Consider the following 19,657-nt stretch of genomic DNA (forward strand, 5'->3'; position numbering starts at 1 on the left):
CGTAGACAGCTGTAATTAAAATGCCATCTTAAATACAAGTAGAAAAAAATGCTATGATAATGCATTAATAATGCTATAATAATATTTGCTAGTTGTTAAAGTTTCTATTTTAAGATCTCGAAGAGAAATTCCTTTGGAAAGCCGCAATATCCGATGATACGTATGACAGATAAAACATGATCTTGTAAGATGTGTCCTCTATCTAATTCACTTCTTTTTTTTTTTGTCTTGGTTTAGATTTGGTTTTGAAACGTGCAAGAGCTCATCATGGATGACTTTGAACGTCGTAGGGAGCTCAGGAGACAGAAACGGGAGGAAATGCGCCAAGAAACTGAAAGGTAATGTGATGGATTAATAGCAAGGCTGTGAACGTAGTGTTAAGATAATCCTTCCCAATGTGTGCATTGGAGATTTCCCATGTCTGGCGAGCTCCGTCTCCACACCATGAAGTAACCGACCATGTTGTATTTCCAAAAATGGTTATAAATAATGTTTTGCACTGGCTTCTGTATGTTGGCCCAAATAAGGCATGTAAAGAATTTTCGGCTGAGGGAGAATACTATTTATAAACCGTATTTATGGGTTTGTTGCTCTTAGCAGGTGACAGTGCTTTCATGGCCATTTCACGAATATGGAAAATTGTTGGACTGTTGATAAGATTTTCTACAAATACATTTTTTCAAATAAATATAGCTCAAATATTTCTGGCCCTCTAGTATACACAAATTTGCTTTTTTATTGTACAATATTTAAAATAGTACCATTGACACACATAAATAATGTATTTCTTCAATTAGTCATAACATTTTTATAAGTAACACAACTTTCTAAAATTAAATGTCTGCTGAAGCTTGTACCGGATGTGATAGGACTGCAAAGGAATCACTTCACTGTCAGGTTAGGTACAATCCTGGAATATCTTCATTAGCATAGGTTGTACATTTTGCTGTTTCCCAGGTTTAACGGTGTCTTCATGTTTTGAGTATATTGTATTTATGAGCAAAAACCTAATTCCTTGATGACATCATATCTCTTACACAATCATGCATAACTTTAGCAGGGATTAGTGCTTAACCCAGCTTCCATGGAAAGACAAGAGGGTTCATTTTCTCCCATTCCTAATGCGCAGATACAAGCCAGTTCTCCTCACATGAGGTCCTTCAGTTAGGGTTGCCATCAGAAATCTTGGGGCCCAGGACAAACCCCATACCACCACCCCATGTGCCTCCCACTACCCTGCCTAATACTCTTTGTGGGACCACCAGGCTCCAAATTACACAAATGGGCCACTGGGCCGCAAAGTCTGCAATTGCCCAAACATGGGTACCAAGCTGGGTCCCTTTCATGCCCAGGCCCCATGTCATGATGGCAGCCCTGCTTTCAATGAACTGGTGGCTAAGTATCCTTTTCTTTAAACTTTAGATACATTTTAATTGTGTGAGCCTAGGAGAATTTTCATGGCGTCAGACAATGTCATCTATGCTTACTTTGTATCACGTAACAGTTTCATGGAAGTTAGATAACGCCAATTTATCATAACGGTAATATGTATTCTCTTAAAATAGGAGTTCTTATAATGACTTTTTATAAATAAAAAGAAGAGAAAGAGAAAAAAATAGCTTTGTAACACTCATTTCAAACAGGTCAGATAGTTGTTGATGTGTACAGAGCTTGCAATAGAAGCGCAGTGTGGTGGTGTAATTTATTTGTGAATATAACATATTCTCTTAGGTTTAATCACATGTAGGCAACCTAAGGAGTTGTTCTAGTCCACATCACATGTAGCAAAACGACCTTAGAGTTTGATCTGTAATCCACAAATCCCACTTAAAAAGGTTTTTGGCTTTTGTTATTTGTTGTTCTTTTGCTCTGTAATCCAAAATCCTTTTGCAGCTGTGGCGCCATAAACTCACTCCATCTTTGGGGACAAATTAAATAGTTCCCCATGAAACTATTTACAACATATGTTTTGTAAAACTCCAGATTTCCAGCTTTGTGAATTATATACCGATGTTAAATCCTGATAATCATGTAAAATAATGAGTTACATAAACATCTTAAAAATACATTGGATTTCCTAGAAACCATTGCGAAAACCTGTTTTTGTCAGCTGTGGTCAACATGATCTCCTGGTGCGTGTAAAGGAATGATTGAATGTCATTCACGCGGTTGAACACCTATTTGTATCTGCTTACTTTAAAATGTTTCGGCAAATAGCAAATTCGTGTTTTGTTTTCAGGGCAAGTTTAATTCAAGGAAAATGAAACATGACATCATAATATGAATGGAAATAGTTATTAGTTAATAGGTATCCTTTCTGTGAAAAATGTCCTGAAAGATTCGAAATGTCAGGGATAATGATTACATGATACATTGGAATGTGGCTTTAAGTTTGAAATTCAAACGCATCTAAATATTAACTATTTAATAGGCCATGTCAATGTTTCTATTGCATTGAACAATACACATTAGACAAAATGGGCCTACTTTACCGGGAAAGTCCACATACCCTCCAACGTTTCAGAAGTCCGCAGGCTGTGCGCCTGAAAAAAATAATGCTCAGCATGCTAAGCATGATAAAGGCTCAGGAGACTTCAGTATTATTAAATTATATGTTAATTTATGGGGAGTTTTTAAGATAATGTGCACAGAACATAATGGGGTCTATTCACTAAAAAGTACTCAACTGACTCAAATTCACTCAACTGACCAAGCGCAACTGAAGTCAGATGTTCCCACAAGCTAACACTCACAAAGCAACTTGCAGATTCCCTAACTTGTCAGTTGTATGCGAGGGCATGCGGCTTAACATTTTATCAGCTTCAGACGAGGGCACGCAAGTTCAATAAATACGTGCAACATTTTCTACACCCCCCTCGGTACACATAAATAATATGAAGAAATAAATAAAAATGAGCAGTAGGGCAATAGGGAAATTAAATTAGCCATGGACGGTGTAGTATACCCCTCCCTTTACCCACACCCCCTACTCAGAGGAATACATTAAATAAGTCTGCCATCTTTGCAGAGTTTTTATGTTTGGATCCTTAACATCCTTTTTTTAAAAACCTAACATGTATCTCTTAATTTGGAGCTTTGGGTCGAGAGTCTTTTGGGAAGACGCAGTATACAAGTTTTCCTTACAAGGAAGGGAATGTCTGCTAACGCGAAGTTCCAGCGCTGGTCACTAATACAGACAACTGACTCTCTTCCTTTACATAATATTCTGCCATAAAGTCGATATCGCTCTTATTTATTACTCTAAAAAAGTATTTTTTTTTTAAATTTCCAGTCTCTGCACCAGACCCCTGTTTCCATCAATAAAAAATATTCATTGTGTGGCCAAAAGAACAAGTTTGTTTATTATGATGGGCTTTATTCCAGAGGCTGAATTTCACAAGAGAGCATTCACCAATCTAACTATTCACACTTATTCATGTTATGTTTTTATATATAATATAACTCTCGGATATCAAGTCCTGGGGGAAAAAGTTAATTACAGAAACTGAATAAGTAAAGGCACATCCATACACCATTAAAATATTTCAAAACAGCTAAGAATTGTCAAGTTAAAATAAATAAAAATCATTGGAACTATTCAAAAAAAACATATCTCGCAGCTGTTAGGGTCTATAAAATCGAATATTGTATGCCTAATATCATAATCTAAAGTAGAAAGGCAGAGGTTTACATGTAACGTGAGGACATTTTACTTTACAGAGAGGGTGGTAGATAAATGGAACAGCCTCCTATCAGAAGTGGTGGAGGTTAATGCAGTGAGGGAATTTAAACATGCATAGGACATTCTTGCCCCCTCAGCGGTCCAACAATTTTCACATTGAAATCAATATAAGCGCTTTCCGTGCATGTACGCGGGGTTCTCATTAACCACCTTTTGTGACATTCTTCAAGACTGGTAGTGTTGAAATGTAGGATTTTGGAAAATTGACCGATCCTCTTTAAGGGAATAACCAGATGATCCTGTGTTATGCTAGGGAATGTTTTTTTTCCCTAAAAAGTGTTGGCTTTTTATTATATGCGTAGATTTCAGGGAGATTATTGTCCTATTTTGAAACATGTCAATGATTTTATTTGTGGAAAAAAATACTTAGAAAACCAGATGCAATTTTTACTCCCAAAAATTTGGATATACCGTATTTGCTCGATTATAAGACGAGGTTTTTTTCAGAGCAAATGCTCTGAAAAATACCCCTCGTCTTATAATCGAGGTCGTCTTCTAATCAGACCTCAAAATGTCCGCTGGGGCCATGCTGCTTACCGGGCTTTGGTCGCGAGCAGCAGGAGAACAGGAAGCTAGAAGAGTGTCACATAACTCTGCCTCCCCCCTCCTTCCTCTGGGGGCGGGGCCAGAGAAGTTGCTCGCACAGCCGGGCCCCTGCAGAAGTCTTCGAGTGAGAGATCTGCAGTTCAGGTAAGGGGGTGGGGGAGGATTTTTGTGATTAATGTGTGAAGTATGTGTGATTAATGGAATGAATGAGTATTTAAATGTTTGTGAATGAGTGTGTGATAGTATGGATGTGTAAGGGGGGTGGTGGTGGTAGCATGGCATAGGGAGGCTGTACTCACACTCCTATCATCCCCAGGTTCCAGCATGTACTGGCTGCCTTAGCTTGATAGGAGTGTGATTGCTGTTAGCAGTTATATATATATATATATATATATATATATATATATATATACCTCCAGAAATGCCTTTTAACCCCCTATATGCCACTCTGCCTCATGATATGACTTTTAATCCCCTATATGCCACTCTGGTATATAGGGGATTAAAAGGCATATAATGGGGCAGAGTGGCATATAGGAGGGTATAAGACATTTCTGGAGGCAGAGTCGCAACCCTGGGGGCAGATGTGCATAACTGGGGGGGCAGGTTGGCAAATAAAAGGAAATAAAAAAAATCTATATTTTTCTCAATCATAGCTTTTATTAAATATGAAAATATTGTTTACATGAATTAATATTTACTAGTAAAACTTTTTTTCCTATAGGGTAGTCTTATATTCAGGCTTTTTATTTTTTCCTAAATTAATATTTAGATTTTGGGCGGTCGTCTTATAATCAGGGTCATCTTATAATCGAGCAAATACGGTATATAAATTTTAATGGCTATTCCTGGCTAATAAGGCCATACCATGGGTTCCAAGGAAATATGATGTCCACCCGGATTCTGGCCAGACGAAGCCTGGCGATACATGACGGATATAAATGATATGTTTTGTTAAGAGAATAGTTACACGGGAAACTAACCCTGCCGAAGCAAGCTTTCAGCACTTTGCTAATAACGGTGAAAGTAAAAGTCATTAACTACCCTATAAAGATAGATTACATTGATTTCCTGTGCTTTTCTGGGCTAGACATTGAAGTCTCAGGCTGTAGTGTACATTGTCAGCGCCACCTTTACGAATCAAATGCTTTGGCAAAACCTAAGTAGGCCAGAACTACTGCGCCCACCCCGTTCAATATTTTTCACAGAAACAATAAGATTTGGCACTTTATAAAGCCACTTCATAACCATGTATATTGTGTCTTCATAATGACTAAAATAACTTCTCCATCGCAGGTGTCAGACTTACTGGTCCGTAAATTCCAGCCTCAAATCTCAGTGAGATCCTACCAAGAAAGGAGAGAGTCTGTAAAGTGGTTTTGTTATTACTGGATCTAGTTCCTTAAGTATATTTTGCTTTCATTGAGGTTTATAAGAGCTACTTTTTATTTTCGAGATCGTTTTGGTGCCATATTAAGCTCCGTTGAAGCTGCTATAAGCACTTTTAGTTACAACCAATTCTAAACTGACTTTAGGGTCGATTTATCATTAATGCCGTGACATTTTCTTGAATTTTTTATTATTTATTGATGTGTTTTTATATATTATTGAAGACTGTGTATCTGTATTTTGGTGTTCTAATTCAGAACTATACCAATGGAGAGCGAGTGTTGCCAATCCCAATGATAGTATTTTTTAATGCTTTTCTTTTACACAGTGGACTCTAAAGTTCATGTTTTCCATTCTCAGAGTCAAACTCATGGACCCGTCTGCTAAATACCAATACAGCTGGTATAGTTTTCCTACATTTCCACATGAGCAGGACCTCTGTAGCTGAGTGAATGGGCTCCCGGTTAAATAGAACATGTTCTAGACCTTTATCTAGTGAATATAAACAGGTGACGGCAATATTACCATTAAGAAAGCCTTTTGTTTGCTTTTAATCTGCTCACACGCACGTTTCCAACTTGGATAAATGTAAAGAAAATAAATGTAGCCATTTTTTTGGGGTCCTGCGGGTATTATGTGAATTTCATGCCTCTGTTAGAATACATGCTAGTTATCTCACCAAGCTGTCACCGCAGAATATCCAATGAATGGCTGCTTTATTTCTCGTACGTGTCATGTTAATATGCCCCTTTCAGTAACAGCGGGCAAACAATTTTATACTCCCAAAGGAAGGGCTAAGATGCCTTTGTAAATTTCCTTAAGTGAAAGAATGAGTTATTGGCTAAACGTTGGACATGATATAAATATTGAGATTTCGCTTCTGTTCAGTACTAAACCATACCTGTGTCAACATATTCAAATTCATTGACGCAGTTACAGCTAGAACTTGACTTCATCATCTTCAAATGATATCTCGAATTCATACCTTCTGCCAACCCTGTTCTTTTTAGAGACAGGTGTGGGGGGTTCCCATAACATCTACAATTCAAATTCGTTTTTGTGGACAATTGATCCGTGTAGAGGCAGGGTTCTTTGAAGGCACAGGGAATGGAAAGAGCTTTAAATTGTAGGTATCTACCTGTGCAATCCCACCTATATTATCATTGTGGCATTTTGTCACCAGAAGATGGAATCATGGTGGACATCAGCTCCACAAGACAAGGTTTGACCCAACTTTGGCTCCACTTGTGGCAACCACCAGCCTTCTTGTCCAACTTCACTATAATTTAATTAATTGTCCTTGCGGCTCCCATTTTGGTGTTCTAATTGAGAACATTCTGTACCAATGGAGAGCGAACGTTGCCAATCCCAATGGTAGTATTTTTTAATGCTTTTCTTTCACACAGTGGACACCAAAGTTCATGTTTTCCATCCTGAGAGTCAAACTCATGGACCTGTCTACTAAATACCAATACCCAATCAAGGTGGACAGCAGCTCCACAAGACAAGGTTTGACCCAACTTTGGCTCCACTTGTGGCAACCACCAGCCTTCTTGTCCAACTTCACTATAATTTAATTAATTGTTAATTTCCATCCCATTCGACTTAGAGAAACATATCTTAACCATGACATGGCGTGGTTTCCCTAGGAGCTGGCATTAGAAATTGGAAATTAGCTACATAAAATATATTGCGACCAATTTGAGTTCATGTGTTGAAGGCTCCTACATTTTCAGCACAACATTGCACATACCAAAGTGGGATTGAAAGAAAATAACATAATCATCAAGTCTTAATTTACAGCAACACATGCCCGTCCTTTTCCCCCAAATATTCTTTCTTAGAATTCTATTTTTTTAGCTTAGGAAGGATACAGCTGGTTTCATTTATTAAATTTCAGCCTAGTCGTGTTCCCCTGCAAAGAATTCATGTGGCTTTATTGATCTGAGTGATAAAAATACACATAAGACCCCCCCCCCGACATAGGATGGAAAACAGGTTTGAAATATGTTTGCTTGCGTCAATGAACACATTTATCTAGCTTTCATTTTCTTTCTTCTCTGCGTTGTTTGTTTTCTGTTTGTTTAACAGCCGTCAGTTAAAAATCAGAAATCATGTTTTGAAAAATAAGAACCAGATTGGCAGAAAGGGATAGAGGATTGTCACGATTACAGAAAAAATGTTGCCTGGCATTGTCAGTTTTCATCTTTTTTGTTTTGTTTACTGTTGATGTGTAAGAAAGTTATACCACGGGAATAGGTATCTTAACTTCCTTTTCTAAGGATCAGCATGATTATTCCTCCCCATTAAGTTCTCCCCTCTATCGTTTAGTTGCTGATTGGTTCAGGCTGCCTTTGTAAGGTAGGGGGAGCCGGGTAAGGGATTGAACTTCTTTGCAGGATAATGCTGGCCCTTCCTCCAGCTCAGGTTTCAAGAGGTCAACTTTTATAACAAATCCTAGGATGTATGTAATGTTATTTTCTTTGATTACCCTTAAGGGAAACCAAGCCATGCAGTTAACACACACACACACACGATAGAGTGTGATATATCCTAATCTTATACCGTATGCTGTAAACATATGTTAACACCTTCAGAGAGTTATCCAAATCAAAATCTCCACTCATCACCAATATCATGACTAAGTAAGGATCAACAGCAAAGCATCTGTTTCGAGAGGATAAAGACGTTATTATATCAAATTTAAATCAGGACAGGACACATTTTCCACTATACATGGTGCCACCTAAAGAGTTGATTAGGTGAAGTTGATACATTTCATTGGGCCAACATGGAAAAATACGGAACCTATGTTTGTCAAATAAGATGTATCAATCTCAACTTAAGTGCAGCTATACCCATTTGCCCTAGATCATGAGAAGGCATAACAACATGTGCCCTAGGAGACAGATTTCAGTAGACTGGTCATTGGAGGTAATGAATGTTTATCCACTGACCCAATGCCCATTCTCTATCTTCTACCTATATTTTTTGTTTTTTAAAACAAAAGGCTCCAGAGATCGAGGTTAGGTTCCCTTGCTTTTCTGGTATTACGCCACCTGTGTTCATCTCCGATGCATGCTGAGAAGGTCACGTGGATTTGTAGATTAGTTGCAGGGAAGAACATTGATATGCAACCCTTGATATGTAGATCAAGCAACCCTTGATATGTAGACCCTAAACTAATCAGATTCTCAGTCTGGCATGACCTTGCTGAAAATTAGCACTGGATGTTCCTCTCAATATTTGACCCAGAGTCTCTGGGTGAAGCCCTGCTTCCCTGAGTCTCCAGAGCAGTTTTTCCTTTCTCCGGGAGAGCAGCATCTGGACGCTTCCACTCCCACCCATTTTTGTCTACTCTCAGCCCACTACAGTCTGTCTGGAACTAGCTCTGCCCCTTCACAAAACCACCCCTAGAGGAGGAAGAGAGATGTTGAGATGACTGACACTTTAAGGCCGGCAGCTGTCCGATGACTTTTTATGCTCACGTAGCACGTCGAGCTGCTGGCCTCATGCTGCAGCCCCCGATCTTGCTCTCCGACCCGATGGCCAACACGGGCCTGGTTTCCAGGTATGTGTATAGTATATATTATCATATTGGGAGTGAATCTGGCACTGGCTGGGCGGCCATAGCAGCCGCACCTTTCATTAATGTGTTTGCAATACATCATTTAAGAAACTTAACCAGAAATGCAGGAAAAAAAAATCTGATTAACTTCAGGCAACAGCTCAAAGGAAAGTTTGGAAAGTCGGTACAGACTTGACTGATTGTCATTTAGTTTCACACGGACTAAATAGCTCTTTGTTCTACATGGTAAACGCTGTAATAATATCCTTGAAACATGGCAGGCTTTTTATTTTGTTATACTCAGCCTAAAGGCATTTACATGAAAAAAAGTGTCTATGGGCATATTTGATCCAAGATTCACTTTCAAATATCCACTGAATGCTAACTTTTCAACAAAACACCATATATATAATATATATCTTATAACTTATTTGTGCCTGAAAATGACTTAAAAACATTGTTTCACCTATTCAATATAACAAAAAAAATCATGGAGAATTTTCCACTAACACTTTTCCGGTGTTCTTTAAACTCAGTATTTTGATAGCACTTTTTTTTCTCTGAGGAGGTGGCATGTCATGGAGACCTCTTTTTGCTTGGTCTCCATACACATTTTTTGGGGTCTTCTGTGTTATGCTATTCACTAATCTGCATTGTCTAGAGTTCTGGAAACAACTTCTCCAGACAGATCCCTTACGAAAAAATACTGCAGTTTTTTCTGAAGTAATACTGCAGATTTTTGGACATGAAAAAACTGCAATACTGCACTTTTACTGCAGTTTTACTGCACATTTACTGCACTTTTTTTTGATATTGCAAACCTACAGTTGTACTTCAAAGTACTGTAGCTTTATTGCATTTGTACTTCCGTACAAAAATAACTGCAGTACAACTGCAGTACAGTGAAGTACAAATGCAGTAAAACTGCAGTAAAAGTGCAGTATTGCCGTTTTTTCATGTCCAAAAAACTGCAGTATTACTTCAGAAAAACTGCAGTAATTTTTTTGTAAGGGATGTGATAGAAATATTTAAATACTTAAGGGAAAATTAGCAAAGTATAGGAGGGAAGTTTTTTTTTGAAGGAGGAGAAATGTTAGATGGAGAGGTCATAATCCAACATTGATTCCATTGACAGCGAGAAAAGGATGGGGACAGATGCCGATCCACTAATGTGTAACAGCAGGGGCTGTGCTGGTATCTCAATACAAGAATGTGTGTGTAGACCATATGTAGACCATATATATGTGGTCTATTTACTAAGCAAGGAATCAGCGCACACCCAGCACCCCTATGTGAAGCATAGATATTGGGGACTTGGAACTCTTTCGCCCGGAGACCCCAGAGGAAGCTTTGGCTCACTACGGGGAATATCGGGATTGTGGCGCGCCCCACTCCCCGCTCACTTCTCCTCCAACAATAGCATGCGTCCTGTAATGTCAGCAGGACCGCCCACTGATGGCAGTGGGACCGCCTACCCGCACCCCGCAAGGGGGGCTCTGCAAAACCAGAGAATTCCCAAGTATGCCACTCAAAGTACCCCAACCTTGGCGATTCCTACCTAATCCTATGCATGGAGCAGCAGTGGGACTGCTTTACTTCTCACACGTTAAGCACCATTTGACTACGTTAATATGCATTTTATATTTCCTAGGAGGTTGCGTGACAATAAACTGCCCCCAAACATAACAAATACACACGTGTATTCAGCACAAAGCACGCTTAGTATCACTTATGTACATGAGTTCTTCCATACTCCATGACAATCTGGATTAATAATAAAGACGACCAAGAGCAGACAACATCAATGACCCTATGAATATTTTTAGCTGCAATTTTAGCCACTTTTTATTGAGTGATAATTACCAACTGTCCTGTTGTGATCAGGACAGCCCCGATAGTCCTGTTCTCCTGTATGTATGGTCCTTTGTTTCGAGCTACTTGGCACAGAATGGGCAGACATAAGAGTTACATTTTCCCCAAAACTATATCAGCAGCTTCATATCTATTCCTACTTTTCTAACCCCTTGATAACAGAAAGTTAAATATTTTTGGTTTCGGGTGGCATTATATGTTCCCGAACCTCTAGGAAGAATGTACGCGTCTGTTTCTAGACAGAGAACAAAGAGCCTCTACTACAGAGAGTACGGCAAATCGGGGAGGAAAAAAAAAAAAGCACACACACAGTCATGAGATCATGTGATAAAATTGGTGGGTCAGCCTGGCAGACAGCGAGCTGGGGTTTTCGTCACGGATTCGTGGGCTGGCAGAGGTTTTTATGCATAGGTGTAAAGAGATTTCTACGGTAATCAGCCCCTGGAGGGATTATGACATTTGCTGTGTCTCATTCCATCCGGCTTTGGTTAAATGAACATTTGGCAAAAGCTCTGTAAGCCTCAAATGCAGACATGATCAGCAGATCCTACTGCAGACGCGACCTGTCCACTCTTTCCAAGTGAGTTACTCATTTACTGGAGCATTTCTTTTTTAACCTAATGTGTTCTTTTTTAACTCATATTAGGATCCTGTACAAGTATAGCTCGGAGGCGATGTGATAGAAACATTTCAATTCTTAAAGGGATCGAACAAAGTACTGGAGAGAAGTTTATTTTAAACCTAAGAGGGTCAGAGGTTTAGAAGTAACGTAAAGAAGTTTTACTTTAGCGAGAGGGTGGGAGATAAGTGGAACAGCCTCCCAGCAGAAGCGGTAGAGGCTAATACAGTGAAACATGCATGGTACAGGCATAAAGCTATCCTGAACCTAAGGTAAGACCAAGGACTGATTAGGGTTTGAGTCTTTACATCAGGACTAGATGGGCCAAATGGGTCTAATTTCACATGAAATTCTATGTTTCTGTGTTATAGTCGCAGTTAGGGCAAATAAAATCTCTGTGACACATCAGTCAGCAGACAAAGTGTTGGTAGCCAGTATGAAGAATTAATAGCCTGTCCTTTGGAGGGCATGTAGAGGACAATCAGTATTAGCCTGTCTACCGAAATACACAGTATTTCCCAGTGATAGAGTAGCCTTACATTCTGTGAAACGCGACTTGACTATGCAAGGTATAGATCAAAGAGCGTCCTATTTCTCTGTATTGTGTTGGCGTGTTTGTCAATCATGACACAACAACATGGTCTGTAGCACCATGTACTAGAAGGGATTAAGATTAAGATATCATACAGTGAAAAGTCCATGGAAATAAATGATAGTCTTGAGAATTTGAGGCAGTAGCGCAGGTGTTGGGTGACTGCAACTCCCATGCTGCGCAGCCTAGATTAAAAAAAAGGAATATATGGACATATTTCATTTTAGATTCAAAATAGTTTTTTGCCCGTCCCATACATGTTTAAATTCACTCACTGTTTTAGCTTCTACCGCTTCTGATAAATTTTCAGGAAAAATACACGGTTTAGAACTAAATAAGATGGAAAACTTTGCATAGAAGAATTGTTATTTTGTGCATAGATAGATAGATAGATAGATAGAGAAATAGATTATATATATATAGATGATATATAGATAAATAGGTGATATATATAGATGATAGATAAATAGATGATAGATAGATTACAGATTAATACATGGACAATTAGATAAATAGAGAGACTGATAAACAGATTAAAGATAGATTGATAAATGGATAACTAGAGAGATATAGATAGATTATAGATTAATAAATAACTAGATAGATAGATTATAAATAAAAAGATTAATAATTAAATAAGTAACTATATAGATAGATAGATTATAGATTAATAAATAGATAACTAGATAGAGACAGATTATAAATACAAAGATTAATAATTAAATAAATAACTAGATAGATAGATAGATAGATGACAGATTAATAATTAGATAGATGATGGTTTCAACCGAAGCGTCGGCTGTATTCCTCAGCGTGAAGTGTTACTGACACTGGCATGTTCAAAGTTCAGCTGATAAGGCTTGGAATTCAGAGGAAATATCACAGCGCTTCTAATCCGCTAATTAAATAAGAGCTTTTTGTCTGGTTGAGATAAAATCGCATCACTTTCACTTTATGATTTTAAAAGAAATGCTAAACTAGATTTTTTTCTAGGTGATGTTTTCTGTGATTAGAAAAATGTTCTTTGTTGCCACTCCGCTGTCGGCAGTGATGCTGATCCGTCTGTCTTTGCATATTTTGTTAAATGCTTTGGGGGGAGATTTTTTTACAGCTATGCCTGATGCACTTTGGGGCTTAATCGCTAAGTGAAGAACTGGAATCACCAAGGTAGCTGCTGATTGCCCTGAAACGAGACGTGTAATTTTGCCTATATGTTATACAAATATCCTTAAAAAATGCAATGTTGAACTTAAATGATCATAAGAGGATCTGCCACTGAGGGCAGAATCCTGATTACACCGTGATGTGAAATGAATATCAGGGCCTGTCTCTACGTGTCTGTCTTTGTTTAACTCTCTCACTCTGCTGTATGGTAGAGCCAAATCCAGACTACAAACCTATAACCCCCCTCTTCTGATGGCCAACAGTCTCTGCAATGTCCTTCAGGATGCACGTGGAGAGATATGGCTTGTGCGGTCATCATTGTACAAGAGAATTCTCCTAGTTTGACCTGGAGTCTCTGGGTAAAGACCTCCTTCCCCAGGCCTCTGGGTCAGTCTCCAATTTCTCATGCCAGTTCCCCTCCCAATACATTTAAGGCTATTGGCGACTAGCCCTGCCCATGTCAATGGATAGCCCCACCCTTATGTGGCCTTGCCCCCTCCAGAAGCCACTCCCATAGAAGAGAGAGAACTCTAAGTGGTCCATCTTTGGAAGTTCCCAAGTATGGCCTTCTCAAAGAAAGTCAAGCTTTGGCTGTCTTCAAACATGACTTTGCCAGTTCTCACACCCCCTCCTTTTCTGTATAGCTCTCTTATGTGTATTTGCATTGATGTGAATGGCTTTTTCCTTCCTCAAACTCAGCTTCCTAACTCTCTGCATCTTTGTCTTGTCGCTTACTACCACAAAGTCTTTGGGTGACGCTGATACCTTTTATTGGGCCAACATAGAAAAATATGTAAATTTACACACATTTCTAGGACCTCAACCGTATGTTCTTCGGGATGAAACTGAGTATTTTTTCATCATAGAAGCCAGAAGGAATATTTGGTCGGTTACCATAGTGATAACATTTTTCAAAGTTGCTCAAAAATCTCTTTTTATACATAACTTCCTTGGTGTACGGGTCTTGTGACCAGTTTCTTACCAATTAATAACTCAAAAAAGTCTCTCTTACTGTTAAAAGACTATAGTTTTAAAACAACCATTTTATTATAAACATTTTGAAAATTATGTAAAATAGTCCCTTTAACAGATATACATAAAATTAGTAGAAAAAAAATACAAATGTAACTTATTTTAATACATAGATTGTGTTCAATAGAAAAAAATATACCTTTGTAAGAAATTCATGTTGAAACAATATAACTTTGTTTTACTAGTTTATTTTCCCAGCTGTCTCCCTGCTGATATTATTGAGCTAATGCATGCTGGGAAAACAGGGGTTTTCCAGTTTAAAGTTAAAGACTTTTTGGAATATTTGTCTTATTTATTTATTTATTTTTTAAAGAGGTTTGAAGTCATAGAACGACACTGGGAAGGACATCTTAGAGTGTCTAATTATTTTTTTAATAAATTTTACTATGAGTAGACCATCTAACATGTGCTAAGCTAGACAGCTTTAACCCCCTTTTGTATTTAATGGGGTTTTCTTACTCAAAACAAGGACTTGTTACTATCCCGTCCGTCCGCCGGCGAAGGAGGCTTCCAGTTCTATCCTTCGTTCTGCCAACAGACGGAGGATCAGGAGGCTCCTGCTTCCTCCTGGACTCCTTTCTGACACTACAGTGGCTTTGCACGCAACTGCGCCACTACCAAGATGGCCGCGAATTAAAGGCTGAAGCGAAGTGATGTCACGGCTATTCAAATTTTTCATTCCGAGCTCTCTGATGGTCGTACCTGTGCATGTCATAGTATATCCTGTCCTAGTGCATTCTCCTATCTATCCCTGTATTTGACCCGGCTTGACCCCGGCTATCTGATTTCTGGCTTCCTGACCTTGGGTTGCTCTATCGTCTATCCTGATCTCTGAGGCTTTTCTTGTGGATAAACATTGTCCTGTTCTGCATCAGTGTCTCCTCAAGTTCTCTGAGCATGACAGAACTGAATGTTTCTTAAATCAGAGCAGTGTAATAACATTTGGAAGCGTGGTCAGAGATGGACCAATGGGACACTATACATGGGACATTGAGCTTGACTGAGAATATGCAACAAATTGGTGGCCTTGTGGAGGATCCTGGAATGTGCAAACAACAAATTCAGATTCTGACATGTTAGAAAAAAGTTTTATTATTTTTTCTCCAGTCTAAATTTCATATTTCTTCAAGCTCTCCGTGGGTGTGGAACTAATCCTACCAGATCAGAGAAGAATCTTAATTATGGTTTCAGCGTAAGTTGACACATTGTAATGTAGCAGAACAGTAGTTCTAACTGATAGACAACAGAATTCTTCTGTATGTGAGTTCCAGGAGTGTCTACGTACATTACACATGAATTCTGTGATTTCTCTACTAGAGGATAAAGAGATTCTTTTTAATTACAGTTCTTGTTGTCATGTTTATTTTTTAAAGTAGGCTTGGTACTTAATGTGTGAGAAAAAAATGAGCTGGAGTAAGCCTTAAGAAAAAGGGGGCAGACTTGATTCCATAAACGGCGTAGAAGGAAAAAACATTTGTCAGAGGTATCCTGAAAGTCAGTGATTATGGAGCTTTTTACACTCGTTAGTATAGCTTTGACCTATGGCAACTGCCAAATGTTACAAATTAGGCTGCTCTCTGCTTTTGCGGTCCTGCCCCATGCCCATCATTCTGCTTTTCTGCCTGCATCACACATAGGGTATGGGACATGGTCATGCTTTCTTCTGACTGCTCTTCTACACACCTCTGATGTAAATTTGTGTCACTGTTATTGATTGTGGTTAAGTGAGACTAAGTGTATGGGCCTTTTTGGTCATATACAGTACAGTCAATGAGAGACAGAGCACTCTATTGATGCTTTTCAATGACAGAGAAAAAGAAGAGAAGGGAAAAAAGACTGGTGAAGAATGAAAAGTTTGTTGTACAAGTGAAAAAGAGAAAAGAAAGAATGAGCAGGGTGCATTACAGAGAAACATGCATGGGTAAATTAAAAATGGGAGATTGACCGCCGAAAGTGGATTGACCTCTGGTGATTGGCTTCCTAGTATGAATTTGATAGCCAATGAGGATCCACCAAAGTGGAAGTTCAATATCCAACATGTTCTAGGTGCAAATCAATCAATGTATGCTCTTCCTAATTAGTTATATTGAGAGGCTTCCCGATTCTACGTTATGTTGTTACTCTTGTAGTTCATTTGGAGATTCTTCTCTGGAGTAGCATCTCACTCTGAGGAACAGGGACATATCCTGGCCTAGGCCAAATAGGCTCAGGCCTAGGGTGGCAGGTCCAGGGGCGATCAACCCCCCAGGTGTCCCAACTGAACTATTTATGCTGTGGTGACTATGCTGGCTCAACACAGCCTCCATAGACTTCATTACAGCATGCTGGGATGTGACTTTATGAACATGCACATTGCCTTTTAGTGTACCGGAGATCCAACCACAGAGGTGAAGTTGTCTGGGGGTACTGCCCTAGGTTAGATGGGGGGAGGCAATGGTAAGTAAACCCCTGCTAAGGACTGTACAGACGTCCCAGCAGACCCCTGTTACCAATTACACATGCCCTATTAAATTGTATAGTAGAAGTGATAGGGATTAAAAACATATACAGTATTCCCATCAAAACATTTTAATAGTTGAGATATATATATATATATTTGCCTTTTAGCTACAATTTATGATACCACCGATTCCAACAAAGCGCATGTATCCTGCAATGAGATAACACATTGATGGTGACCATTGTCCTTCATTTCTTTTGTTCCATGTTTTACTCTTAGAGCACGCGGTTGCTGTCACTTTGAATGCTTGTAAAGCGATTTTTATTACCCAGATATTCTCCTAATAAGGAAATACATTTGCTCTTTTGGTGATGTAATGAAAATCAGCCTCTGAGTATTTTTTTGTTGCTGATTGAGGAGGATAAGGTGTGGTTTGGCAGTTAAACATTGGTTTGCCTAATTATTGTTCTAACGTTGACTGGTTTATGGGACACGTAAAAGAGACATTTTGTAAAGATGTTTTCACAAGAATTATTTAACGCCAAATAATCTCAATATAAAATATTTCCGTAGCGTTGAGGTATTTTTTTTAAACATTTTTTTTTCCTGCATAAAGCCATTAAATTTCCGTCTACAGTACATATAATAATTTTAATTTGATTCAAATGATCAGAGCCCCCATGGTGAAAATATATGTTCATATAGTATTCAGTCGGGAAAAATACTAAGAACATTTTCCCTACTCGTTTCGATTCTTCTGTTTACATAGAAACATTGTATTTGATGGTAGGTAAGGACAATTGGGTCCATCTCGCCTGCCCAATTTTTTCATGCTGTAAAAACCTCAAGCCTTATTAGATCATTGTTTTTTTTCTGGTACAAAGTCAGTTTTCTTCTGCTACATCTTTACAAATAATTTAAACAAAAGAGACTCACATTGAGGAGTCCGAATCTCTCACACTCACTAAGGATGAAGTCATCTCAGCAGATAGAAAAAAAACATTGTTCTATCTTTTGTTGGCTCTGGACACGCCTGTAAGTGAAATCAAACATACGTAATAAAAAAAAAACTGCAGTATCTGTAATATTTGGAATCGATTTAAAGCTATATGTCATTTGACGTATCTAGGTCGCATCTTTTGTCCTCCAGATCTTCTTGGACATCCCAAAGCCACCTAGTGTTGTTCAGAATGCTAGACCAGCAGTATCTGGAGGAACTCTGAAAATGTCCATCTCTTTGGTGGTTGGAATCCAAATGCCAGAAAGTGACACCAGAAGATATTAGCTTAAGACTTTTTAGTCATTATTATTATGGCCTCCTTTTTATATACAATTTATGCAGCTCTTCTTACAATACGTATGTTCAAGGAGAATCACCAAACTAGAACCGCTAGACTAAGACAAACCGATGCATTAGGCAAAGAGGAATCTATTCATGTCTCTCTGTAATTATTTTTGAATATACTGTTACTGCTAACAGGTCACCATTACAGTAAACTTAGCATTTCCACAAGATTTTACACATTTGTATGCCAAATACATCTTAAAAATGGTGCTTGATCCAAAACCAGGTCTCATACTTTGAAGTCAAACTCAGGCCTCCTTTGAAGCTAGACTGGAATCTTTGGTATCTTTTAGCTGTGTGATCAATTGGGGGCATCTTCACTAGATCCCCTCTAATGATTTTGGAGTCAAGATTGTTGGGATCCAGTCTCACGATTTGAAGGCAAGGACAAAAGAAGGGTTGTGTCTCGGAAGATGCACCTCTTTTTATAAAAGATCCATCAGCAAATGGAAAGAAAATTGGTTTCTATCAGAGATGCCAAATTATTTAATGTTGTCTCCTTATGGTATTGAATTATTGAAAGCCTTACTTATAATGTATAATGTATATAAAGGGCATGTGCTTGGGGTATAGTGATTCTCGCGTGTCTGCCTTTGAGAACACAGCACGAGATGAGGTCATGGTCACCCTAAAATCCACATTTAAAAATGTGCCTTAAAATCAGTATAGATACTACTTACCTTGTCACAAATATACTGACATAAATACTGAAGCTTACCAGGGAACAGGGGAGGGCTGGCAGCCTAAGGCCTGGGGGGCAAGTCAAGTGAAGTGGCTCCGCCCCCTCACACTCACCTTTCACCCCTCACGCTGCTCCCATCACTATGCGGCCATCAGACTGATGCCACCGGCCGGAGCTACTTTAATCCTTTTTTTTATTTATTTAATATGCCGGATCGGCTTGCCGTATTATAAATAAATAAAGTATTAAAGTAGCGCCGGCCGGCAGCATCAGCATGCAGCGGCCGTTTAGATTCGATTTCCAACAATCTGATGGCTGCATAGTGATGGGAGCAGCGTGAGGGGTGAAAGGTGAGTGCGAGGGGGCGGAGCTTTCACCCCTCACGCTGCTCCCATCACTTGGCGGCCATCGCATACGGCCGCTGGGTGCTGATGCCGCCGGCCGGCGCTGCTCTAATACTATTTTTTTTTCATTTAATATCCGATCCGGCTTGCCATATTAAATTTTGAAAAAAAAGTATTAAAGTTGCGCCGGCCGGCGGCATCAGCACCCAGCGGCCGTTTAGATTATATTTCGGGTGGCCTGGGGGGCAATTGCCCCCCTGCCCCCCGGCCCTGCCAGATGCTATTTATTTGTGTTAAGGATTTTAGGTGGAAATAGAATATT

The 19,657-nt window shown here is 39.0% G+C and overlaps 1 protein-coding gene across 1 annotated transcript in view; it reads left to right on the forward strand.

Annotated features, from left to right (window-relative positions):
• The first annotated feature begins 267 nt into the window (after window positions 1-267).
• The window catches only part of LOC149287304 (caldesmon-like), a 42,176-nt gene continuing 22,786 nt past the window's right edge, over window positions 268-19,657 (forward strand). The window contains exon 1 of the mRNA XM_089492961.1: window positions 268-338. Within this exon, the coding sequence (XP_089349087.1) occupies window positions 268-338 (71 nt within the window). The remainder of the gene's footprint in view (window positions 339-19,657) is intronic.

This window comes from Sceloporus occidentalis, unplaced genomic scaffold (assembly GCF_023333645.1).
Source record: "Sceloporus occidentalis isolate IW3139 unplaced genomic scaffold, rSceOcc1.0.p SCAF_62, whole genome shotgun sequence".
In the NCBI taxonomy this organism is placed as follows: domain Eukaryota; kingdom Metazoa; phylum Chordata; class Lepidosauria; order Squamata; family Phrynosomatidae; genus Sceloporus; species Sceloporus occidentalis.